Source organism: Cydia splendana, chromosome 15, assembly GCF_910591565.1.
Source record: "Cydia splendana chromosome 15, ilCydSple1.2, whole genome shotgun sequence".
Lineage (NCBI taxonomy): Eukaryota > Metazoa > Arthropoda > Insecta > Lepidoptera > Tortricidae > Cydia > Cydia splendana.
Window position 1 is genome coordinate 2669731 of NC_085974.1, and position 23403 is coordinate 2693133.

A 23403-nucleotide genomic window follows, 5' to 3' on the forward strand; every position below is an offset into this window, starting at 1 on the left:
AGAAGTACCTACCTAGGGCGACACGTAGTGCAACCCTATGAGGTACAGAACATTACGGCCCAAAGAATCTGGAACTTTCTGGATGCAACGGGCATTAGTAATGAACTTTAAAGGGCCGTCACAATAGATCAATGCTGGTCGATGCGACACTCAAAGGCCCACAACACCACAATAATAATAAAAATAATAATGTGAATAATAGAAACTGACATAAAACAACAGTTAAATGCGTGTTGTAATGTACAGATTCTTATGAGAGACGGCACACTGCTCGCGTGACGTATGCGTGCACGGCTCCAACGTTTCTGCGCACGCGCACATCTACGCACACGCATCCGGTGTGCTCTGGCCTTTATACCATAAAGAATAACTCTGCATACCAAGATACTTGTTTTACAAGAGACCTTTTACCAGAAGGCATGTCTAAAGTCACGCTAGATGCAAGCTATGTCTATCGAGGGTAAAAATAGTTTGCGTTCAAAAATAACTACGAATGAATGTTAAATGCCAGACAAATGCTTGTTTAAATGGAGGTTTAATATGACGAAACCAGTCTATTGTATTGCTTTAAAAGGAATATGACGAACGCAAATATTTTCACCATCAATAGTATTAAAGAGCTAACCAATGGACTTGACAGACGTATTGTTTCATGAAAAAATATGATGTTAATGGATTTTTTAAATACATTAAGTAATTTCACGATTTCCGTCTGACAATTTCATTTTAGGATAAATAATATTAGAGTTTATTAGAAACATTTCCTATCACTTTACTATGCGGTGTTGACTATCAAGAGAAAGACGAATGAATACCGTATAAACTGAAATAAATGTCATATACTAAGAAAAAGTGACCAAGGCCCCCAGTGCCCCAGGCTGGAATAGAACCTGCGTCCTCTGCTATCCGCACTGTATAGTTGACGAAATCTTAGTGCAGAGATGGTGAACCTTTACTTTATTGTTTTCAAAAATACCTAGGCCACGTGCCGTTGATTAAGAAAAATGGAAATTATTTTTTTAATCCAAAACCAAAGGGTTGAATTTTCTTTGTTCAAAATAACATGACATTTATGATAGATACCTTATTTAGATCTTTAATTTATTAGAATTATATTGAGTTCGCCAGCACGTTCGTGGGATCTGGATAGTTAGGATTTGATGGATTATTAAATAAATTATCGTGCCTAAACTATTTTGCCAGTTACCAGTAAGTAAAGATTGAATAAGAAATGTCTCCTTTATTCACTAATATTAAATCACAGATCAAGTTAAAAATAACCCCAGCGTATGTGGCAGCAGTAAAATAATTTATTAAGTAATATTTAATTTAACAAATTAATTTGTTAAAGAAAATTGACCATAGATTACGAATTTCGGCATAGAACGTAAGTGTTTTAAATGTCGTTAAATTCTGTTGTTTATTTTTATTACATTAAATGCTGCCTTTATAAACGCTAAGGTAATTTACCTTGACGTATGTTTAGCTCTTTATATCTTAATCAATAAGGTCTTTAGTCTTAACAATAATAATTCTCCCTTCCACTATACGTAGGACATAAATTAGAAGCATCAGATCCATTAATATATGGACTTTTGGATTTCATATGGATTTTTCTAATGTATACCCTTGTCATTTGTGTAGCAAGTACTTGAAATTGGACCAAAATATCTTTACGTAAAATGATACCTTGAATGGATGCAAAAGAATTACTTAAAACCATCAAATCAACTGGTCAACATTTATAAAATCAAAACTAAAAACACTCTAGTTCAGATAATGTTTTGACAAATTAAGGGGTAAGTGAAGTTTAGTTATATCGGAACGCCCAAGGTGCTCAATGCTCATATTTCGTAAAAAAAAATGCAAAATCTTAAAGAAAGAAGGACCCCCAATGTCGAAACATGTTGCCAATAGCAACTAAAAATACAAGTGAGTGTAACCGTTGTGATCTAAATAGCTTAAAGTCCAATTTCAATTGAGAATTATTACCAAACCTCATTAACTCCAGTCCAGTCCAGTTTAGGCATCCGAGCACAGCTGCTTGGGCGTGTACACGGAGGCGTTAGGGTCGAGCGGGGAGCCGTCGGTGAGGCGCAGCTTGCTGACGCCGGCGCCCGCGGCCTGCACGAACTCCGTCGGCATCACGGCTAGCATTTGAGCTTTTAGCTCTTCGATTTCTTTCTCTTGACGGGATATTAAGCCTGGAAGAGAATTTTGTGATTAGTTGGGATTATGGAGTAGTCTAAAATTGCACAGCCTTTTTATGAAGAAATTCAATGTTAAATTTAAGTTTTCGACTTAAAGTCGTAAGATGGCAGTTTCCAACGCGGACAATACTTATATCTTTAGATTCACTTTACATTAGGAGTAGTAAACATAGACATTGTCAAATTAGCTCTACAGCAATGTCGCAATCTGCTATAGGCCGTGATAATTTCTTAATTCTTTAGCTGATCAAATCACAGAAAGCTCGATTTAATATAGGGGAAGTGTGCCAGAATGCCGCCTCGGTTTTCAAGCAGAATTCTATCTATATTCCCCATTGTAATATTTTAGACATTAATAATCAGATCCATTTATATAGTTCTAGCTAATTTTGTATTGGGGTAAAAAAATCAAACCGACATCTTAGAAATTCATTCATATAAGTTCTGGAACTGGAACTAATGGAGTCACGGAAGTTCCAATCTTATTTAAATTCGCACGTATCGCCCTGATAGAGAGCGCCAACAGAGTTGGTACCGTTTTGAGATATAATCGCTACTTACCCTCCTGTATATGCATGTGTCGCTTGGCGTCGCCCAGCGCCTGCAGCAAGTCCAGCTTGACCCTGGTCTCGGCGCTGAGCGCGCGCTGCAGGTGCGCCGAGCGCTCGGACAGCGCCGCGCACGCCGCCGCCAGCCGCGCGCCGCCCTCGCCGGCGCCGGCACCGGGGGAGGGGGAGGGAGGGGCCGTATACATACCCTCCTGTATATGCATGTGTCGCTTGGCGTCGCCCAGCGCCTGCAGCAAGTCCAGCTTGACCCTGGTCTCGGCGCTGAGCGCGCGCTGCAGGTGCGCCGAGCGCTCGGACAGCGCCGCGCACGCCGCCGCCAGCCGCGCGCCGCCCTCGCCGGCGCCGGCACCGGGGGAGGGGGAGGGAGGGGCCGTATACATACCCTCCTGTATATGCATGTGTCGCTTGGCGTCGCCCAGCGCCTGCAGCAAGTCCAGCTTGACCCTGGTCTCGGCGCTGAGCGCGCGCTGCAGGTGCGCCGAGCGCTCGGACAGCGCCGCGCACGCCGCCGCCAGCCGCGCGCCGCCCTCGCCGGCGCCGGCACCGGGGGAGGGGGAGGGAGGGGCCGTATACATACCCTCCTGTATATGCATGTGTCGCTTGGCGTCGCCCAGCGCCTGCAGCAAGTCCAGCTTGACCCTGGTCTCGGCGCTGAGCGCGCGCTGCAGGTGCGCCGAGCGCTCGGACAGCGCCGCGCACGCCGCCGCCAGCCGCGCGCCGCCCTCGCCGGCGCCGGCACCGGGGGAGGGGGAGGGAGGGGCCGTATACATACCCTCCTGTATATGCATGTGTCGCTTGGCGTCGCCCAGCGCCTGCAGCAAGTCCAGCTTGACCCTGGTCTCGGCGCTGAGCGCGCGCTGCAGGTGCGCCGAGCGCTCGGACAGCGCCGCGCACGCCGCCGCCAGCCGCGCGCCGCCCTCGCCGGCGCCGGCACCGGGGGAGGGGGAGGGAGGGGCCGTATACATACCCTCCTGTATATGCATGTGTCGCTTGGCGTCGCCCAGCGCCTGCAGCAAGTCCAGCTTGACCCTGGTCTCGGCGCTGAGCGCGCGCTGCAGGTGCGCCGAGCGCTCGGACAGCGCCGCGCACGCCGCCGCCAGCCGCGCGCCGCCCTCGCCGGCGCCGGCACCGGGGGAGGGGGAGGGAGGGGCCGTATACATACCCTCCTGTATATGCATGTGTCGCTTGGCGTCGCCCAGCGCCTGCAGCAAGTCCAGCTTGACCCTGGTCTCGGCGCTGAGCGCGCGCTGCAGGTGCGCCGAGCGCTCGGACAGCGCCGCGCACGCCGCCGCCAGCCGCGCGCCGCCCTCGCCGGCGCCGGCACCGGGGGAGGGGGAGGGAGGGGCCGTATACATACCCTCCTGTATATGCATGTGTCGCTTGGCGTCGCCCAGCGCCTGCAGCAAGTCCAGCTTGACCCTGGTCTCGGCGCTGAGCGCGCGCTGCAGGTGCGCCGAGCGCTCGGACAGCGCCGCGCACGCCGCCGCCAGCCGCGCGCCGCCCTCGCCGGCGCCGGCACCGGGGGAGGGGGAGGGAGGGGCCGTATACATACCCTCCTGTATATGCATGTGTCGCTTGGCGTCGCCCAGCGCCTGCAGCAAGTCCAGCTTGACCCTGGTCTCGGCGCTGAGCGCGCGCTGCAGGTGCGCCGAGCGCTCGGACAGCGCCGCGCACGCCGCCGCCAGCCGCGCGCCGCCCTCGCCGGCGCCGGCACCGGGGGAGGGGGAGGGAGGGGCCGTATACATACCCTCCTGTATATGCATGTGTCGCTTGGCGTCGCCCAGCGCCTGCAGCAAGTCCAGCTTGACCCTGGTCTCGGCGCTGAGCGCGCGCTGCAGGTGCGCCGAGCGCTCGGACAGCGCCGCGCACGCCGCCGCCAGCCGCGCGCCGCCCTCGCCGGCGCCGGCACCGGGGGAGGGGGAGGGAGGGGCCGTATACATACCCTCCTGTATATGCATGTGTCGCTTGGCGTCGCCCAGCGCCTGCAGCAAGTCCAGCTTGACCCTGGTCTCGGCGCTGAGCGCGCGCTGCAGGTGCGCCGAGCGCTCGGACAGCGCCGCGCACGCCGCCGCCAGCCGCGCGCCGCCCTCGCCGGCGCCGGCACCGGGGGAGGGGGAGGGAGGGGCCGTATACATACCCTCCTGTATATGCATGTGTCGCTTGGCGTCGCCCAGCGCCTGCAGCAAGTCCAGCTTGACCCTGGTCTCGGCGCTGAGCGCGCGCTGCAGGTGCGCCGAGCGCTCGGACAGCGCCGCGCACGCCGCCGCCAGCCGCGCGCCGCCCTCGCCGGCGCCGGCACCGGGGGAGGGGGAGGGGGAGGCCGGCGCCGGCGAGCACGACTCCAGGGCCCGCGCCTGGAAACATAACTAACGTTAAACGTGTTTGGTCAATCTAACCGACACAATTAACTGGGTTCGTGGTCCCCATGGGTTCTTCTCTCACAAAGCGTGAGCCAGATGGCTGTGCATGGCCGGGATCGCAAGTATCATGTATTTTTACTAGTTTTAACAAAAAATAAAATCGGCTAGCATGTCGGGCCGCTCAGTGTAGGGTTTCGTAGTTTCCATCGCGAAGGTCGCGGGTTCGATCCCCTCATAGGCCACCCAAAAATGTAGCGTACAAAGCCCAGCGTAGCTTGACTCCCCTCATGGGCCACCAAAAATGTCGCCGCTTCCTCTATACTAATCATTTGAGTGTCCCGGGTCGAGGACCTGGCTCTGCAGTCGATACAGTCAGAACAGGCCAAACGGGGGATATTAGTAAGTATCATGTATATTACAATCATAAGGGCTCATTTAGACGATGCGAGAACACGCATGCGAGTTTCATTACATTGCGGTTTTTGATCGGTCGTTTGAATTGGACGTAACCGACAGCGCAACGTAACTAAAATCGCATGCGAGTTCGCGCGCCGTCTAAATTAGCCCTAAGGGAGTACGTTCGCAGCGCTTTATACATCTTTTTACTAAGAAAAGAAGATTTTTTTGCAATAATTCAAAAACTGCTGGACCGATCGTACGAGAAAATGGGAACTATTATACAGCAAGAGAAAGATAAAAAGAGAGATCACCTGGTCCGTGGCGTGCTGTCTCGCTCTCGCTAGCTCGCGGCGGAGCGCCGAGGTTTCAGCCTCTCCGCAACGAATAGCCGCGCGGCACCACTCGTTGTCGCAGCCCGACTGATTGTTGTTGTTGGTTGTACTGTTGCTGCAATATAAATAAGTATGTTAGGGTGGTATTCCACCTGTCCAATGTGTATTTTGTCTCACGCATTGCTTAATGAGAGTGAGACGCATTGACATTGGACCAATGGAATACCACCCTTAGCGAACTAATAATAAAAATCTAAAGTTTCATTGCAGGGAGTATAACGACTATAGTACAGGCCGAACGAACGTTCCAATGGGATAATAAACCGAGCTGTCAACAAGGATGTGGCTAAAGTCGATATTGCTTATCGATAAATTACACATGCTCGATGAAACAGTATTATACATCTGCATTTTAATAGTGAAATTGATAAGTTGATAACACAATGTCTGCGACCTGCGAGCTGCGGCATTTAATCACATATTTTTGTTTGAGTTAAAAAAGTGGTCGCTTCTTCTTCCTCGCGTTATCTCGGCATTTTTTCCACGGCTCATGGGAGCCTGGGCTCCGCTTGACAACTAATCCCAGGAATTGGCATGGGCACTAGTTTTTACGAAAGCGACTGCCATCTGACCTTCCATCTTAAGCTAGGCCTTATTGGGATTAGTCCGGTTTCCTCACGAATCTCACGATGTTTTTCTTCACCGAAAAGCGACTGGTAAATATCAAATGATATTTCGTACATAAGTTCCGAAAAACTGTAACTGTATAATTAGAATAACCTGATTTGTGATTCATAATTCTTCTTGATGTCTACAATCCTGCACTAAGTACAAGTTTTCTGTTTGACCAAAACAAAACACTATAGCCATTGGGTAGACTGGTAGAGAATGCCTCAAGGCATTAAGTCCGCCATTTGTACATTTTGTTATCGTGCAATAAAGTTTAAATAAAAAAATCTCATTGGTACGAGCCGGGGTTTGAACCCGCGACCTCCGGATTGTAAGTTAACATGTGAAAGAGCTCGCTCGCGGGTGGCTATTCTGTACATGTGGTGTGTGATGTATAGTTACTGTTGCGGTTGTCTCTTGGCGCGCTGCAGCTGGTGCTCGGCGACGGTCGCTCCTCGCCGAGCCGCCGCTCCAGCGTGGCACGGTTGTGCGTGCGCCACGTGGCTATTCTGTACATGTGGTGTGTGAGGTATAGTTACTGTTGCGGTTGTCTCTTGGCGCGCTGCAGCTGGTGCTCGGCGGCGGTCGCTCCTCGCCGAGCCACCGCTCCAGGGTGGCACGCTTGTGCGTGCGCCACGTGGCTATTCTGTACATGTGGTGTGTGAGGTATAGTTACTGTTGCGGTTGTCGCTTGGCGCGCTGCAGCTGGTGCTCGGCGGCGGTGCGCGCGCGCCGCTCCTCGCCGAGCCGCCGCTCCAGCGTGGCACGCTTGTGCGTGCGCCACGTGGCTATTCTGTACATGTGGTGTGTGAGGTATAGTTACTGTTGCGGTTGTCTCTTGGCGCGCTGCAGCTGGTGCTCGGCGGCGGTCGCTCCTCGCCGAGCCACCGCTCCAGGGTGGCACGCTTGTGCGTGCGCCACGTGGCTATTCTGTACATGTGGTGTGTGAGGTATAGTTACTGTTGCGGTTGTCGCTTGGCGCGCTGCAGCTGGTGCTCGGCGGCGGTGCGCGCGCGCCGCTCCTCGCCGAGCCGCCGCTCCAGCGTGGCACGCTTGTGCGTGCGCCACGTGGCTATTCTGTACATGTGGTGTGTGAGGTATAGTTACTGTTGCGGTTGTCTCTTGGCGCGCTGCAGCTGGTGCTCGGCGGCGGTCGCTCCTCGCCGAGCCACCGCTCCAGGGTGGCACGCTTGTGCGTGCGCCACGTGGCTATTCTGTACATGTGGTGTGTGAGGTATAGTTACTGTTGCGGTTGTCGCTTGGCGCGCTGCAGCTGGTGCTCGGCGGCGGTGCGCGCGCGCCGCTCCTCGCCGAGCCGCCGCTCCAGCGTGGCACGCTTGTGCGTGCGCCACGTGGCTATTCTGTACATGTGGTGTGTGAGGTATAGTTACTGTTGCGGTTGTCTCTTGGCGCGCTGCAGCTGGTGCTCGGCGGCGGTCGCTCCTCGCCGAGCCACCGCTCCAGGGTGGCACGCTTGTGCGTGCGCCACGTGGCTATTCTGTACATGTGGTGTGTGAGGTATAGTTACTGTTGCGGTTGTCGCTTGGCGCGCTGCAGCTGGTGCTCGGCGGCGGTGCGCGCGCGCCGCTCCTCGCCGAGCCGCCGCTCCAGCGTGGCACGCTTGTGCGTGCGCCACGTGGCTATTCTGTACATGTGGTGTGTGAGGTATAGTTACTGTTGCGGTTGTCGCTTGGCGCGCTGCAGCTGGTGCTCGGCGGCGGTGCGCGCGCGCCGCTCCTCGCCGAGCCACCGCTCCAGGGTGGCACGCTTGTGCGTGCGCCACGTGGCTATTCTGTACATGTGGTGTGTGAGGTATAGTTACTGTTGCGGTTGTCGCTTGGCGCGCTGCAGCTGGTGCTCGGCGGCGGTGCGCGCGCGCCGCTCCTCGCCGAGCCGCCGCTCCAGCGTGGCACGCTTGTGCGTGCGCCACGTGGCTATTCTGTACATGTGGTGTGTGAGGTATAGTTACTGTTGCGGTTGTCTCTTGGCGCGCTGCAGCTGGTGCTCGGCGGCGGTCGCTCCTCGCCGAGCCACCGCTCCAGGGTGGCACGCTTGTGCGTGCGCCACGTGGCTATTCTGTACATGTGGTGTGTGAGGTATAGTTACTGTTGCGGTTGTCGCTTGGCGCGCTGCAGCTGGTGCTCGGCGGCGGTCGCTCCTCGCCGAGCCACCGCTCCAGGGTGGCACGCTTGTGCGTGCGCCACGTGGCTATTCTGTACATGTGGTGTGTGAGGTATAGTTACTGTTGCGGTTGTCGCTTGGCGCGCTGCAGCTGGTGCTCGGCGGCGGTGCGCGCGCGCCGCTCCTCGCCGAGCCACCGCTCCAGGGTGGCACGCTTGTGCGTGCGCCACGTGGCTATTCTGTACATGTGGTGTGTGAGGTATAGTTACTGTTGCGGTTGTCTCTTGGCGCGCTGCAGCTGGTGCTCGGCGGCGGTCGCTCCTCGCCGAGCCACCGCTCCAGGGTGGCACGCTTGTGCGTGCGCCACGTGGCTATTCTGTACATGTGGTGTGTGAGGTATAGTTACTGTTGCGGTTGTCGCTTGGCGCGCTGCAGCTGGTGCTCGGCGGCGGTGCGCGCGCGCCGCTCCTCGCCGAGCCGCCGCTCCAGCGTGGCACGCTTGTGCGTGCGCCACGTGGCTATTCTGTACATGTGGTGTGTGAGGTATAGTTACTGGTGCGGTTGTCTCTTGGCGCGCTGCAGCTGGTGCTCGGCGGCGGTCGCTCCTCGCCGAGCCACCGCTCCAGGGTGGCACGCTTGTGCGTGCGCCACGTGGCTATTCTGTACATGTGGTGTGTGAGGTATAGTTACTGTTGCGGTTGTCGCTTGGCGCGCTGCAGCTGGTGCTCGGCGGCGGTCGCTCCTCGCCGAGCCACCGCTCCAGGGTGGCACGCTTGTGCGTGCGCCACGTGGCTATTCTGTACATGTGGTGTGTGAGGTATAGTTACTGTTGCGGTTGTCGCTTGGCGCGCTGCAGCTGGTGCTCGGCGGCGGTGCGCGCGCGCCGCTCCTCGCCGAGCCGCCGCTCCAGGGTGGCACGCTTGTGCGTGCGCCACGTGGCTATTCTGTACATGTGGTGTGTGAGGTATAGTTACTGTTGCGGTTGTCTCTTGGCGCGCTGCAGCTGGTGCTCGGCGGCGGTCGCTCCTCGCCGAGCCACCGCTCCAGGGTGGCACGCTTGTGCGTGCGCCACGTGGCTATTCTGTACATGTGGTGTGTGAGGTATAGTTACTGTTGCGGTTGTCTCTTGGCGCGCTGCAGCTGGTGCTCGGCGGCGGTCGCTCCTCGCCGAGCCACCGCTCCAGGGTGGCACGCTTGTGCGTGCGCCACGTGGCTATTCTGTACATGTGGTGTGTGAGGTATAGTTACTGTTGCGGTTGTCGCTTGGCGCGCTGCAGCTGGTGCTCGGCGGCGGTGCGCGCGCGCCGCTCCTCGCCGAGCCGCCGCTCTAGAGTTGCACGCTCGTGCGTGCGCCACGTCGCTATTCTGAAATAAACACTGTGTCAGTATTTCATGGGGGTCAATCGATCGAATTAAAAATATTGTAATTTTTAGAAATTCACCGAGAACTTAGGCAACATTTTGAACATTACAAAAATAATGGCGGTCAACTGTACGATCATGCGCTCGTGCGATCATATTTAAAACGCAGTTTCAGCCGATTGACACAGCCATTAATCGGAGTTAATCAGCATTAAATAAAAAATAAACTCGACTACTTTTTCTGTCTCTTTTAGTTTCAGATTTCTATCCGGTTTTCACTTTGTCCGTTTGACTAGACAAAAATAGTAATGCAAACTTTCTGAAGGGTCCTTTATTATTACAAATTTATAATCAAATATTAGAAAACTTGGCTCCTGAAATACACTCGAATTAAAGATGTCTAAAAAACTCACTTATGCTGCAACACTTGATGTTGTTCATCATGTTCGACGCGACGTTGCCGCTCCGCTATTGCGCGACGTTACCAGTTCGGCTTTCTGTCGCATTATTACTAAATAACACTTGAGTTGACTCACTTATGTTGCAACGCTTGATGCTGTTGCTTGAGCTGCGCGTGTTCGGCGCGACGTTGCCGGTCCGCGGCGGCGGCGGCTGCCAGCGCGCGCCGGGCTTCCGCCTCGTTGTTGCGCGACGTTGCCAGCTCGGCTTTCAGTCGCTTTATTTCTTCGGCATATTCGCGAGCTTCGCGCTGCGAAAAATGCAGGGAATAAAAAAAAATGCCGTTTGAAACAAGTCACGGTTCACTTGTCTGATTATTAAGAAATAAAATTTACTAATTATGTAAATAGTACAGTTTTACTGAGGCCAGATAAATAGGGATTAATTGCCAGCCGAGTAATTATAAACGGTCGTGTAGCGAGGGCGGTTAGTGATACGAGGCTGGCAATCTTTTTCCACACCGAGGTAGGCATTTTTAGGCCGGCAATGTTGTAAAAAATCCATTGCCAGCGCAGCGCATTATCTTTGCAGCCTAAATACATATGATTCTAGAAATTTAAGAAACTTACCAATTCGCGTTCTCGCTCTCTCTCCCTCTCGCGTTCCTTGTCCCGCTCCCTCGTTTCTCTCTCCCGCTCCTTTTCTAGTGCCTTCTCTTTCTCCTTGCTGCTATTGCACTCCTTGTTACTTCTCGTTTCTTTTGTACTTTCCACTTCTTTTTCTTTAACTATTTGTTCTTTTACTGAAACAAAGTCATCAGAATCAGTTTGTGAAAATAGCCCTTAGTTAGGATGGTATTCCACCTCTCCAATTTCTTGGTCCAATATAATTGCCTCTCACTCTCTCATTAAGCAAAATATGAGATGCAAATACACAAGAAATTGGACAGGTGTAATATCACCCTTAAACGGCTATGGTTCATTCATATTATTGTGTATACTATATTAGCAAATAGTAAAATGAACCTTCTAGAAACGAATGTCCCAATCCGTTTGAAGTGAGTGTTGGATTAGATAATGAAGCTAGAGTTAGACCAAGACAAGTCTGCAACGATTTTGATAGCACACGCAGTGCAAGTGTTATTTTTTAACGTCAAACTTCTATGAACGGCGTGTGCTATTAAAATCGTTGCAGACTTGTCTTCGTCTAACTCTAGACAGTTGTACAGATGTACTGACTTGACTGATTGTTTTAATGGGGTTGGCAACTGTCAACGGTTTGCATAGATGGCGCCATCATAGCTTGCCCCTTTTTCTATGAGATTTGGCTTAAAGGGCTGGCATTCAGGGCATTAAAAAAACAAAAATTTGACACAATTCCAGGGATTGACAGGGCAAGCTATGCTGGCGCCATCTTCTAAATACTTCGGCCGACCAACCCCATTATGTACAAACAGCAACACAGTCCGTCCGGGGCCATTATGCCTTTTGTAATAAGGTTTACCGAGTGACAGTTAACAGTGTGCGCGATGGTACTTAGAATATTATACACGGTTGATAAATAGTAGTTTGTGTTACAAGGGATCAAAATGATATATTTCCGTCAAGGGCGTACATTGAATCCTGAATGAGAAAGAGGCGCGTAATGAGCCGAATGATGACGAATGATGTTCTGAGCGTAATGAGGGATTCAAGTGTAAACGCCCAAGACGAAATAATTTTGATACCGTGTGACACATACTGCTTTTCACATCAACTATGAGGAAAATAAAAAATCTTAGTGTTGACACAATCTGATGCTTAAACAGATTATTTAAGCTAAAAAAATAATCTGCAAAAAAATGTATCAATAGCGTGCTAGAACAGAAAAGTGGTACTTTGATCCCTCCTAGCAGGAAAGCAAAGTGCCACTTTGATCCCTCCTAGCAGGGAAGAAAAAACTCTTTTCCAAATAGGTGATGTGAAAAAATAATTACATTCTCGTTGCCAGGGAGGTTTTGGGATTATACTGAGCAACTTTTACTATGGGACCAACCCCGAAATCTCGAAAAAATAATTTACCCTCCCATAGAAAATGGACCAGCCAAAATGTATGAAACAGCCAAAATTTTTTTTCGCGATTTGGAGTTGGTCCCACACCTCCTGGCAAAACCTCCCTGGCAACGGGAATGCAGTTATTTTTTAGGCACCCTGTATACACAGTGTTTTTTTGATTTCCGTTAATTTCAAGGGTGCATTCCTGAGCTTAAATCAAGTAACTTTCTCAAAGACACCGATATTCTAATGAACTCCATTTCGCAGATAATCGATAAAAAAAATTTTCCTATAAGGCCTCTACAAGCGTGTACACTTGCCTTAGGGCCGGTTTACATATTGATTAGTGTTTAGAATGAGTTCATACATTTGCTACTAAACTTAAGTACAATCTCGGTCGATCGATGTTCAAAATGACATTGATATGTCATAGATTTCAATTGTTTGGTTGAGTTAAATGTAATGCCCGTGTTACAACAACGCTATAAGCTACATTTAACTATTTTTTAAACTTTTTTTTAAGCAAAAAAAATATTATATTTTAAGTTAACTATGCTATTTAGTTCTCTTAAACATACTTAACCATACCCCGAAGTTAACGGAATTCAATAAAAACACGGTGTATAGTTTAATAGTTATTTAGGATACAAGTGCGGAAAAGAGGAAATTCGAATTACTTATTCGCACGTGTATCATACAACGTTTTACAGTACATATGGCCCTTTCAACTTTTGCCACACGCTCCGCTCTAATGCGGGAAAGTAGGACCATATGTACTGTAAACAAATATAAAGCATGACTATGACAAAAACCATACAGTAAACAACGTACTCTGTTCTGTACTCTTATGACTATCGCTGCTATCCTTATCCTTATTTTTACTCTTTTTCTTCTCTTCTTTTAACGTACTGGCCTCTTTCTTTTCACACTTCGACGGTTTTGTACCACCTGCAAAAAATGTGATTAGAGTAAGAGTGACAGCAAAATAACATGTATAAATAAAATAAGGGAGAATACAAGTATATAAGTATCTAGAATATAAAAGATAAAAACAACAGGTTCGCAAATTTGGTTTAGAATCTGTTAAAAATTTAAAAATTTAAGTATTTTATGTTATTCGTGCACTTTGTAAATAATGTACATAATGTTTGTTTGTATTTCTTTGATGTAAGTGAATTATAATTCTTTTGGAGAAATAAATTCTTAAACCATAAAAATTTAACAATTAATTGTCTAACGCTAACAACGTATAGCTGGTGTTAAAATAATTATGTAATGTATTAATACAAAGGATGGAAAATAGGGAATTTTCAAATAATGCGTTGAAATACCCTAAAAATAATAATAAACTAAAGTCAAGGTATGGCGCAGCGCATGACGCCGCAAAACGTCACATTGCCTGAGGCCAGCAATGTTGTACGTAATTTCATTGCCGGCTTGTGCGTGTGTGGGCACGATGTTTTGCAACCTAATAATACGAACGATAAAATGATTGGCCGTCAATCTCAATAAATAAATAAATCCATTTTGCTACAATTTCGTGTACCTTTACTGTGGTCGTCGTCGATGCCAGCCTGCCCATTGCTGAGCGCGTGCGCGCGCCCGTTGGCCGCGGGCTTCTCTAGCTTATCTAACTGTACAAACAAATACACAACATTAGTACACTTCAAATTGTATAGTAATGTGTAATATCGGGTTAATTATCATATCAATACAATAATGCACCGCAGACAGCTGGCCGGAGCGATGTCTTTTGTTGCGTTGCGCGACTACTTGATTTATTAAGAGTCCGCAGAAAACTCGGCCGAATTTCACCTTCCCATATAAACGAACTTTCGTTCTCATTTTAAAACTACGTGTTGGATTGTAATGAAACTTTGCACATACAATGGTGGAGGTGTAGCTCCAGCTTATTAAACAAACGAAATAGAAGAAAAACAAGATTATTAGAGTCTGTGGGGAAAGAGAAGTCGTGAAATGTAGGGGAGCCCATACGTTCTACGACTCGTCTTTTTCCGCACAGACCCTATGAAAAACTTAAATTCGCTGTATTTTTTAAACTATGGTATCTGAAACTACCTAAACTAATTACAGGCACAGATATACCTTATCCTATTGTAAGTATAAAGTTTCAGAGCAATCTAGCTAGTCGTTCTAAAATGAGAGCGTAACTACGTTTATATGGAGAACCGAGCTTGCTGCGGACGTAATTATTTCTGGTATACTATATACCGAGAATATAACACATCTTCGGTAATGTTTCGTTTCAATACCGAGAATATAACACATCTTCGGTAATGTTTCGTTTCACTTAATCTCCATTCGACCCTCCAACTAACTACCAACTCATCAGACGGGGTAGGATCGCGAAAAAAAAGTTGTCCCATAGAAAAGAGATCGAAATATGATCATCCGAAATGTACGAACCATTTTTTTTCACGATTTAGCGTTGGACTCATAATAAATGTTTAGTTTCACAATCCTCGCAAATTTGCTCCTATCTGTGCCATCTTCCTTTTCCAAATTTTATAATTGCTCATTCACTTTTCGGGCCATTCGACTATGGAACTCTTTCCCTATTGAGTTAAGACGTTCTCAATCTATTACCTCCTTCAAATCAAACCTTAAGGAATACTCTCTTTTCCTTCCTTATTTTATTCGTTTTTTATTTTTGTTAAGTAACTGCCGCTTCTTGAGCGAGCCGTTGAGGTGCCGCGCGTCCGTCGCCGCCGGCGCGTGCGCTGACGCCGCCTGCGCCGCACCGGCGTGCCGTCTTTGAACAGCTGGTTCTGTGTACGGAATACCTTCCTACCTTGGCATGTAGCGCGGGGTCGGCGGTGCCGTTCGGCTGCCGCTTCTTGAGCGAGCCGTTGAGATGCCGCGCGTCCGTCGCCGCCGGCGCGTGCGCTGCCGCCGCCTGCGCCGCACACTCCGCCGGCGCGCCGTCTTTGAACAGCTGGTTCTGTGTACGGAATACCTTCCTACCTTGGCATGTAGCGCGGGGTCGGCGGTGCCGTTCGGCTGCCGCTTCTTGAGCGAGCCGTTGAGGTGCCGCGCGTCCGTCGCCGCCGGCGCGTGCGCTGCCGCCGCCTGCGCCGCACCGGCGCGCCGTCTTTGAACAGCTGGTTCTGTGTACGGAATACCTTCCTACCTTGGCATGTAGCGCGGGGTCGGCGGTGCCGTTCGGCTGCCGCTTCTTGAGCGAGCCGTTGAGATGCCGCGCGTCCGTCGCCGCCGGCGCGTGCGCTGCCGCCGCCTGCGCCGCACACTCCGCCGGCGCGCCGTCTTTGAACAGCTGGTTCTGTGTACGGAATACCTTCCTACCTTGGCATGTAGCGCGGGGTCGGCGGTGCCGTTCGGCTGCCGCTTCTTGAGCGAGCCGTTGAGATGCCGCGCGTCCGTCGCCGCCGGCGCGTGCGCTGCCGCCGCCTGCGCCGCACACTCCGCCGGCGCGCCGTCTTTGAACAGCTGGTTCTGTGTACGGAATACCTTCCTACCTTGGCATGTAGCGCGGGGTCGGCGGTGCCGTTCGGCTGCCGCTTCTTGAGCGAGCCGTTGAGATGCCGCGCGTCCGTCGCCGCCGGCGCGTGCGCTGCCGCCGCCTGCGCCGCACACTCCGCCGGCGCGCCGTCTTTGAACAGCTGGTTCTGTGTACGGAATACCTTCCTACCTTGGCATGTAGCGCGGGGTCGGCGGTGCCGTTCGGCTGCCGCTTCTTGAGCGAGCCGTTGAGATGCCGCGCGTCCGTCGCCGCCGGCGCGTGCGCTGCCGCCGCCTGCGCCGCACACTCCGCCGGCGCGCCGTCTTTGAACAGCTGGTTCTGTGTACGGAATACCTTCCTACCTTGGCATGTAGCGCGGGGTCGGCGGTGCCGTTCGGCTGCCGCTTCTTGAGCGAGCCGTTGAGATGCCGCGCGTCCGTCGCCGCCGGCGCGTGCGCTGACGCCGCCTGCGCCGCACACTCCGCCGGCGCGCCGTCTTTGGACGGTTGGTTCTATGGAATAGTATACAATTTAGTGTTGGCCTGAACATAGTTAGGACAGGGTATAGTTAGGGCGAAGCGTGACGAGTTAAAAGCCCGACCACCTGCGGTCATAAACTACAATGTTGTCGGGGTGCTGACCTGCGGTGAGTGTGGCCGTACATTTACAGCAAAAAATAGGCTACGCCTGCCACCTGAGAGCTCACGATCGTCGCTCTCACTAGCCAGTACAAACTCAGTCGCCGAGGCCGAAACCGGCCTGGACAGGATGATGAGGGCCAGTTGGCGTCTAGTCATCGTTGTTCATGAAAATTGGGTTATATGAGAAATAAAACAGTTGAAAAAGGGACAAATAAATGCTTGTGGGCTATTTTAACTCAACAAACCAATAGGCTAGTAATGTTACCTGCTCCAGCGCGCTCTCAGGTAGCGCGTCCCTCATGAGCTGGAAGTAGAACTCGTTCTCCTGCCGCACTTGACGCTGCCGCCGCAGCCGCAGCCTTCGCGTTATGTGCGCCTAAAAAACATACGATTATTATTTTAATACAATTTTTTTGTATTCCTAGTTGTAAACGTTTATAAAGAAACATACGATAAATATATTTTCACAGGTGGAGCAAGAAATCACAAAGGCGAATACAACATCACGTGCTCTGCTCTCAACTGGAAGCAACCAGGAGGCGAACACGAGACGTTCTGTTGAGGAGCTGAATGCCGTTCAGATGAGCTGGAGTGATATTAAGAGCGCGGATGGAGATAGAAATTTGGTATGAGCTCGTTCCACTAGGGTACCATAGCAACAGCAACATGTTTGTCTTAACTATATTTAAGCCATGCTGACTTTACGTACACCAGAGAGGGTCAAGAGTAGCCAACCTTGACGCCCGCTCCGAGCGTGACGGCGGGGTAGCCCACGCAGTGCGCCGCGAGCGGCCGCGTCAGCTCCATGCTGACTGTCCGCTCTGACCGGAGCGCTCCTTCTACGTACACTAGGAAGCAGCACACCACTACTGTGGGTAGGCATATGCCTTTTTCTGCAACTGTAACAAACAACAACAGATAATAAAATAGTATGTTTTAGGTTCTAATAGGTAAATCCAGGGCTCGGAACCGGTATTGAAATACCTGTTAATATCGTTCCAAAACCGTTATATTATTTCGTTTATTAAAAAACCGGTTAATTGATGGAACGCGAACTGAAAAATTACGTTCTCTCTTCTAACCGGTAAGAAGAGGGAACGGAACTTTATGGTTCGCAGGGAACGATATAATACCGGTTCCTCTTGGTCTTCGGAGACTCGAGGTTAAACTCGTTGTCATACGTGAAAGAGATAGCAATACTTACTCGTTCTATCTCGCTCCGATATTTTCAATTTAACCGGTTAATTTCGTTCCACAAAAACGGAAGGCGAACGAATTAGGCATAAATTAGTATCTTAATAGAACCGGTAACCGCAAACGGAAACGAAATCCTTTTCGTTCCCGGGTGAATGAACAAAACCGGTTTGAAAAATAAAACGGTTTCCGAGCCCTGGGTAAATCATGGTGTTCTATGCTAACAATGTAACAAACATTCAAATGAGTAGAAAACTTTACTTTTCGGAACAGGTAGGTATTTGCAAAAAATGTAAGTGAATATTTAACTAAGCAATTTCTAAATTAAAAAAGTTCTAGATCGCGAATGATAAAACTAGACAAAGAGTGAAATCTGTATCAAACACAGTAAAAGTCTAAGTCATGTGTCCATCGAAACAATAGCATATTGTTTCCGATTCCCACATGTTTGCCCAAAAACTACACAATGCCAAGGATTTTCACATTTAACACGAAATCTCGAAATAGATACGGAGAAGCTGTAAATTTTATTAGTAACTTCTTGTAAACAGTTTTGACTTATGATGTAATGGCACTGTTTTGCTTTAGTTGCGTAGACAAATAAGCTTGGCATATAAATTAGAGAATTATAAACTGAGATTTGTGTTTGACTACGACCTGCCCCGGCTTCGCACGGGTTACACAAAACCTTAACAAATTGTACACCTAAAACATCACTCTGTTGATAGATGAAAACCGCATAGATAAGAATCAGTTCTATTTGAGTTTATCGCGAACATACAGACAGATAGACGCGGTCGGGGACTTGGTTTTATAAGGTGTAGTGATGGTAAAAACTTAACAAAAGTCACTAAAGTCACCTTTTACAAGTAGCACGCCTAAAACACTTTACTGCCAAAGCTCCTGATGGGAATGGGTCAATTTTCAATTACCTTCAACTTGGCACCATCTGTCCCCATAACTTCACAGATTTTGCTATATGGGGGTTTTCGGGGGCGAAAAATCGATCTACCTAGGTCTTATCTCTGGGAATCTTATCGCATTTTTTAGTTTTTATATGTTTTCCAAGCAAAGCTCGATCTCCCAGATATTAGAGCTTTATATACTATCCACATTCAAAATATAAAAAGAGCACTTACATGAATACCATACATATTGCACCCACACATACGTGCTGGCCGCGAAGAATATATACTGCAGCGGTATGAAGAAGAAACATATCATGTCGGACGTGAGCGCTATGCAGATGAAGAATACTGAGAATGCCTGCAACAAGGTATTTTAATTTATTCAAAAAAAACTTATGTCTAGGTCAGTGGTGGGCAAAGTACGGCCCGTGGGCCATCTGCGGCCCGCGAATGGATTTCATCTGGCCCGCCGCCGGTCGTATGAAATAATTAGAATATGGGCTATATGGCATTGGCCCACGATTATCACAAATCAAAATAAATTATGGCTACAATTCTGGCCCACCACTTAAATTACCTAAACTTTCTGGCCCCCCATGAAGAAAGTTTGCCCACCACTGGTCTAGAGTTTCGCCAAATTGTAGACAGTTTGAGTTTGTTGGCGAATAGTGCACTCTCAATTATTATTAAAAATTAGTACTGTATGCTTTATAGCTTTATACCTACAGAGTACAGAACAAACTGTGTAAGCATAGTTACTTAGGTTAAGTTTAATCTAAATTTGTTATTGTTTGTATTATACTTCTCTTACACAACATATGAATACTCTCTGAAGCAGCTTGGCGTCGATAGAGACTTGCCTCGCGCGGCATGTCTACACCCGAGCTGCATCGCGCGGCAATTTTCTCGCGAGGCAGCTCATTCTGTGTGGACCCGCCTATTGAGGTATGTGTAGACCCGCCTATTGGGGTATGTGTAGACGTGCCTTCTGACGTGATATCTGTGCTAAGCTTTCAAATTAAAAAGCTAAGCTGAAGTTTTTTTTAATAAATTCTGTATGAACTGCTTCAGTTATACTAGACTAAGGCTAACATGGTTTGGATTATTAAGGGCCAGTTGCACCAACCCCAGTTAACATACTGATCAACATCACGCAGCAGAGATCTATGAAACTTCCCTTACAATAAAATTTTGCGAATACTTTAACGGTGACAGACGGTTTGGTGCAACTGACCCTAAGTGGATCCGATAAGAAGTAGTAGATCGTCGGCTGAGAACACGTTTGTGCCATATCCATTTTTGAGAAAATCGTTTTTTAATGATTCCTAAAATAACAAAAAATATGCTATTTTAATTGACATTAACTAATCGGTATTTGAAGAAAACTATTTTTGAAAAAAATGTTGTGCCATATCCGCAATTTACTATAGGATAATTACACTCTGTTAACAGAAAATTATCACAAAAATAAAATAAAATAATATCCACAACTTTTGTGTCATGTCATACATTATACGTTTAACATTTACCTACTCATCAAAAATGGATATGGCAATAATAAAAATGGTTTTATTTCATGATTACCACTGTATTCACAATATTTGTTTGGTACTATAAATAGTAAACATATGTGCCTAAATGATAAATACGTTCAATACTTCCTAAATGTAAAACTTTCCGAAAAATATTGTTTTTTGCTTCTTTTCGCTCTCCTGCAAACCAATGTAAGTGGCGTATGGCACAAACGTATTCTCACCCGACGAGATAAGACGACCCTGAATCACAACATTGCACCATGTTTTTGTTTATTACACACAGATGCAATTGACCCTGTAGTCAACTGTTTGAATGTGACTAATGTGAGAGAGCCTAAAATAAACTAAATTAACTATTTTTATAACCCAGATACTAACATCAGAGTTCAATTGCCCAGTCTACTACCAAATAATTATTTTTGTACAAAACTAGGTAGTAAATTGAGCAATGAAATTGTCATATTAGTATATTTTATTTAGTTCAGAAATAGACCCTTGGATTTAAGATACCTAGATTAGATAGGTTTCATTAAGGAACCTAAGTATAACTTATAGTTTATATCTAGTTTGATATATTGCTGTGCCCCAACGGAGTTTACGCTGGAACATGGAAATATGTACTTTTAAATCTTGTAAAACCCTTAAAAGCAATAAATGAATTATGAATTATGATGAAACTTGTACTTACAAGTCCCTGGTATTTGAATGAGTCATAAACAGATCGGAGCATCATCCAGAACGGCCACAGGAACTCGAATCTGAACTCCAGCATGTAATCTGCCAGCACCACTGTGGCCCACAGCATCACGAACTTCAGATACAGGAGCGAGCTGAAAAAAGAGGTGATTTTAGTTTTATCTATAAAAAAGAAATCAATAGTTCATGACAGGACATTCGCGTACCATTAACATAAGGGCACAAGGGGCCCATGCCCAGGGCCCCCGAAGGATAGACAGCAACAGTATCATCATCATCATCATATACACCGTGTTTTTATTGAATTCCGTTAACTTCGGGGTATAGTTAAGTACGTTTATAAGAACTAAATGGCATAGTTAATTTTCAAAAAAAAAAATTTTTTTGTTTTCTTTTTTGTTTTTTTTTTGTTTAAAAAGTAATTAAATGTAGCATATAGCGTTGTTGTAACACGGGCATTACATTTAACTCAACCAAACAATTGAAATCTGTGACATATCAATGTCATTTCGTACATCAATCGACCGAGATTGTACTTAAGTTTAGTAGCAAATGTATGAACTCGACTAAACACTAATCAATATGTAAGCCGGCCCTAAGGCAAGTGTACACGCTTGTAGAGGCCTTATAGGAAAAAAATAAATTATGGATTATCTCCGAAATGGACTTAATTAGAACATCGGTGTCTTTGAGAAAGTTACTTGATTTAAGCTCAGGAATGCACCCTTGAAATTAACGGAAATAAAAAAAACACAGTGTATATAAAATTGAAAAACCAGGCGGCTTAGCACGGTCGCGTTTTTATCCCTTGTCACCATGCCTGTCACGTTCTAACAAGTATGTAAGTGCGAAAGGGACGCGCATAGTGATAGTCGATAAAAATGGAACCGTGCTGAGCCCGCAGAACAGGATAAAAAACGAGCGAAGTAGAGAGATGGCTCCTTACAAATTTCTAAAAAAGTTTTTGACACGTATCTCGAATACAATGCACGTATGATAAGAAAAACCTGTTTAAATCTATTATCTACATATGAGAATAAAACTAGAACATAAAAACTATCGCTTTCGATGCGTATTTAATTTACAATAAGGAAAAGAAATTTTCATAACAATCTTCATTTTACGACTTCGACTATTTCTCGGGAACTCTCGGTTGCTTTCGTTTGGCGGTGCTACAGATTAGACCAAATAATCCGTAAGTTTTTCCGAGAAATTTAAAAGGGGTATGCGAGGTTAAAATCTTGAGTAACAGAACACTGATACAGGCAAAAGTATTTGTCCATTGACTATGCTGCTATGCAATGTAAAATTATGATATGATAGAGAGAGATAAAATAAAAGACAGAAAACAGAAATAGAGTTGAGAAAACAGACTCGGACACATAGCCAAAGCCTTGTGTCGAAGTGAAGCTTTTGATAGATGCAAGTTAATGAAGATATTTTAGGAGAGGCCTATAGTTTAAAATGCTGAAATGAGGTTGATATCAACCAAACACTCAGAAAGCACACCTGATGGCAAACAAGGGCCTTAAGGGTAACATAGTCTGTAAAGCATGCCATAGGTGCTAGATAACTATTACCATTAATTATTGGTTAAGGAACAAATGAAAGTACCTCACCATCAACATAGTGCATTCTACCTTACCACAAGAAACAACACTACCTAACTACAGATGTAGTAAGATCAGCAACAACATAAAACAAATGTGGGAAACACGCCGCACATTTGTGCAACCACTTTTGCCGGGTAGAAACAGACAAAAAAACACAAATAAAACTCATTTCTCTCGCTTTTTTGTTGAGTTGACGTTCCCACGACCCAAGACAGATGGTTCTCTCTACCCACACTAAATTTATATTTCACGCATTCTCACTTATTTCATCACTGAATATGAAGCTGCTTTGGAATTATTACTACTAGAGATGGTCCTAAAGCTCTGAAAAACAGCCAGAATCCACATCCACTCACTTTCCGTACATTCCTTCGGTGATTTTTGTGCGCTTTAAAGGGCGCCGCAATTTGCCACTTTCGGCATTCCGCCTCTTCATATTTTTTCCTCCACGGTGTAAATCACTAATACAGGCTCCCAAGACACAACACTTATTTATACAGAATCATTTGAAACAACAATGTTCCTCAAAATAATGCTTTTTGTTGTCAATCTTTTGGCCTATCGAGAATTTACGAGGGAGATGGATGAAATATCGGCAAGCTCTTTCCTGCGTTCACTCAGAATTAATGTTGCCATGCTTTGTTATTGTTAAAAATCTAAATTTAATAAACCTAAATTTAATGAAATGCATGCTAAACTTGGTCAAGCAGATCTTGTCAGTAGAAAAAGGCGGCAAATTTGAAAAATGTAGGCGCGAAGGGATATCGTCTCATAGAAAATTTGAATTTTGCGCCTTTTTTTACTGACAAGATTTGCTTGACCATCTATATATGTAAATCATTTGATAATTTTCTTGTTAAGAATCATAAGTTTATCTGTTC

The 23403-nt window shown here is 47.4% G+C and overlaps 1 protein-coding gene across 1 annotated transcript; it reads right to left on the minus strand.

Annotated features, from left to right (window-relative positions):
- Window positions 1-1962: 1962 nt before the first annotated feature.
- Window positions 1963-23134, minus strand: LOC134797348 (uncharacterized). Its single transcript, XM_063769569.1, has 25 exons — window positions 22879-23134; window positions 20902-21043; window positions 18910-19036; window positions 17312-17475; window positions 16842-16952; window positions 16290-16447; window positions 15944-16258; window positions 15267-15912; window positions 13989-14088; window positions 13286-13402; window positions 11051-11223; window positions 10559-10731; window positions 9909-10025; window positions 9488-9604; window positions 9067-9183; window positions 8783-8899; window positions 8362-8478; window positions 8215-8331; window positions 8068-8184; window positions 7784-7900; window positions 7500-7616; window positions 7216-7332; window positions 5850-5985; window positions 4917-5133; window positions 1963-2204 (listed from the first exon to the last, which is right to left on the minus strand). The coding sequence occupies exons 1-25, from the start codon at window positions 22956-22958 to the stop codon at window positions 2023-2025; spliced, it is 4011 nt and encodes a 1336-aa protein (XP_063625639.1). The 5' UTR covers window positions 22959-23134; the 3' UTR covers window positions 1963-2022.
- Between the last annotated feature and the right edge of the window lie 269 nt (window positions 23135-23403).

Coding starts and splice junctions, on each gene's coding strand:
- LOC134797348 (XM_063769569.1), bottom strand. CDS start 22,958: ATGAAGAGGCGGAATGCCGAAAGTGGCAAATTGCGGCGCCCTTTAAAG. Junction 10,732..11,050: donor GAGAGCGAGAACGCGAATTG/GTAAGTTTCTTA, acceptor CATTTTTCGCAG/CGCGAAGCTCGCGAATATGC. Junction 7,333..7,499: donor GCCAAGCGACAACCGCAACA/GTAACTATACCT, acceptor CCACATGTACAG/AATAGCCACGTGGCGCACGC.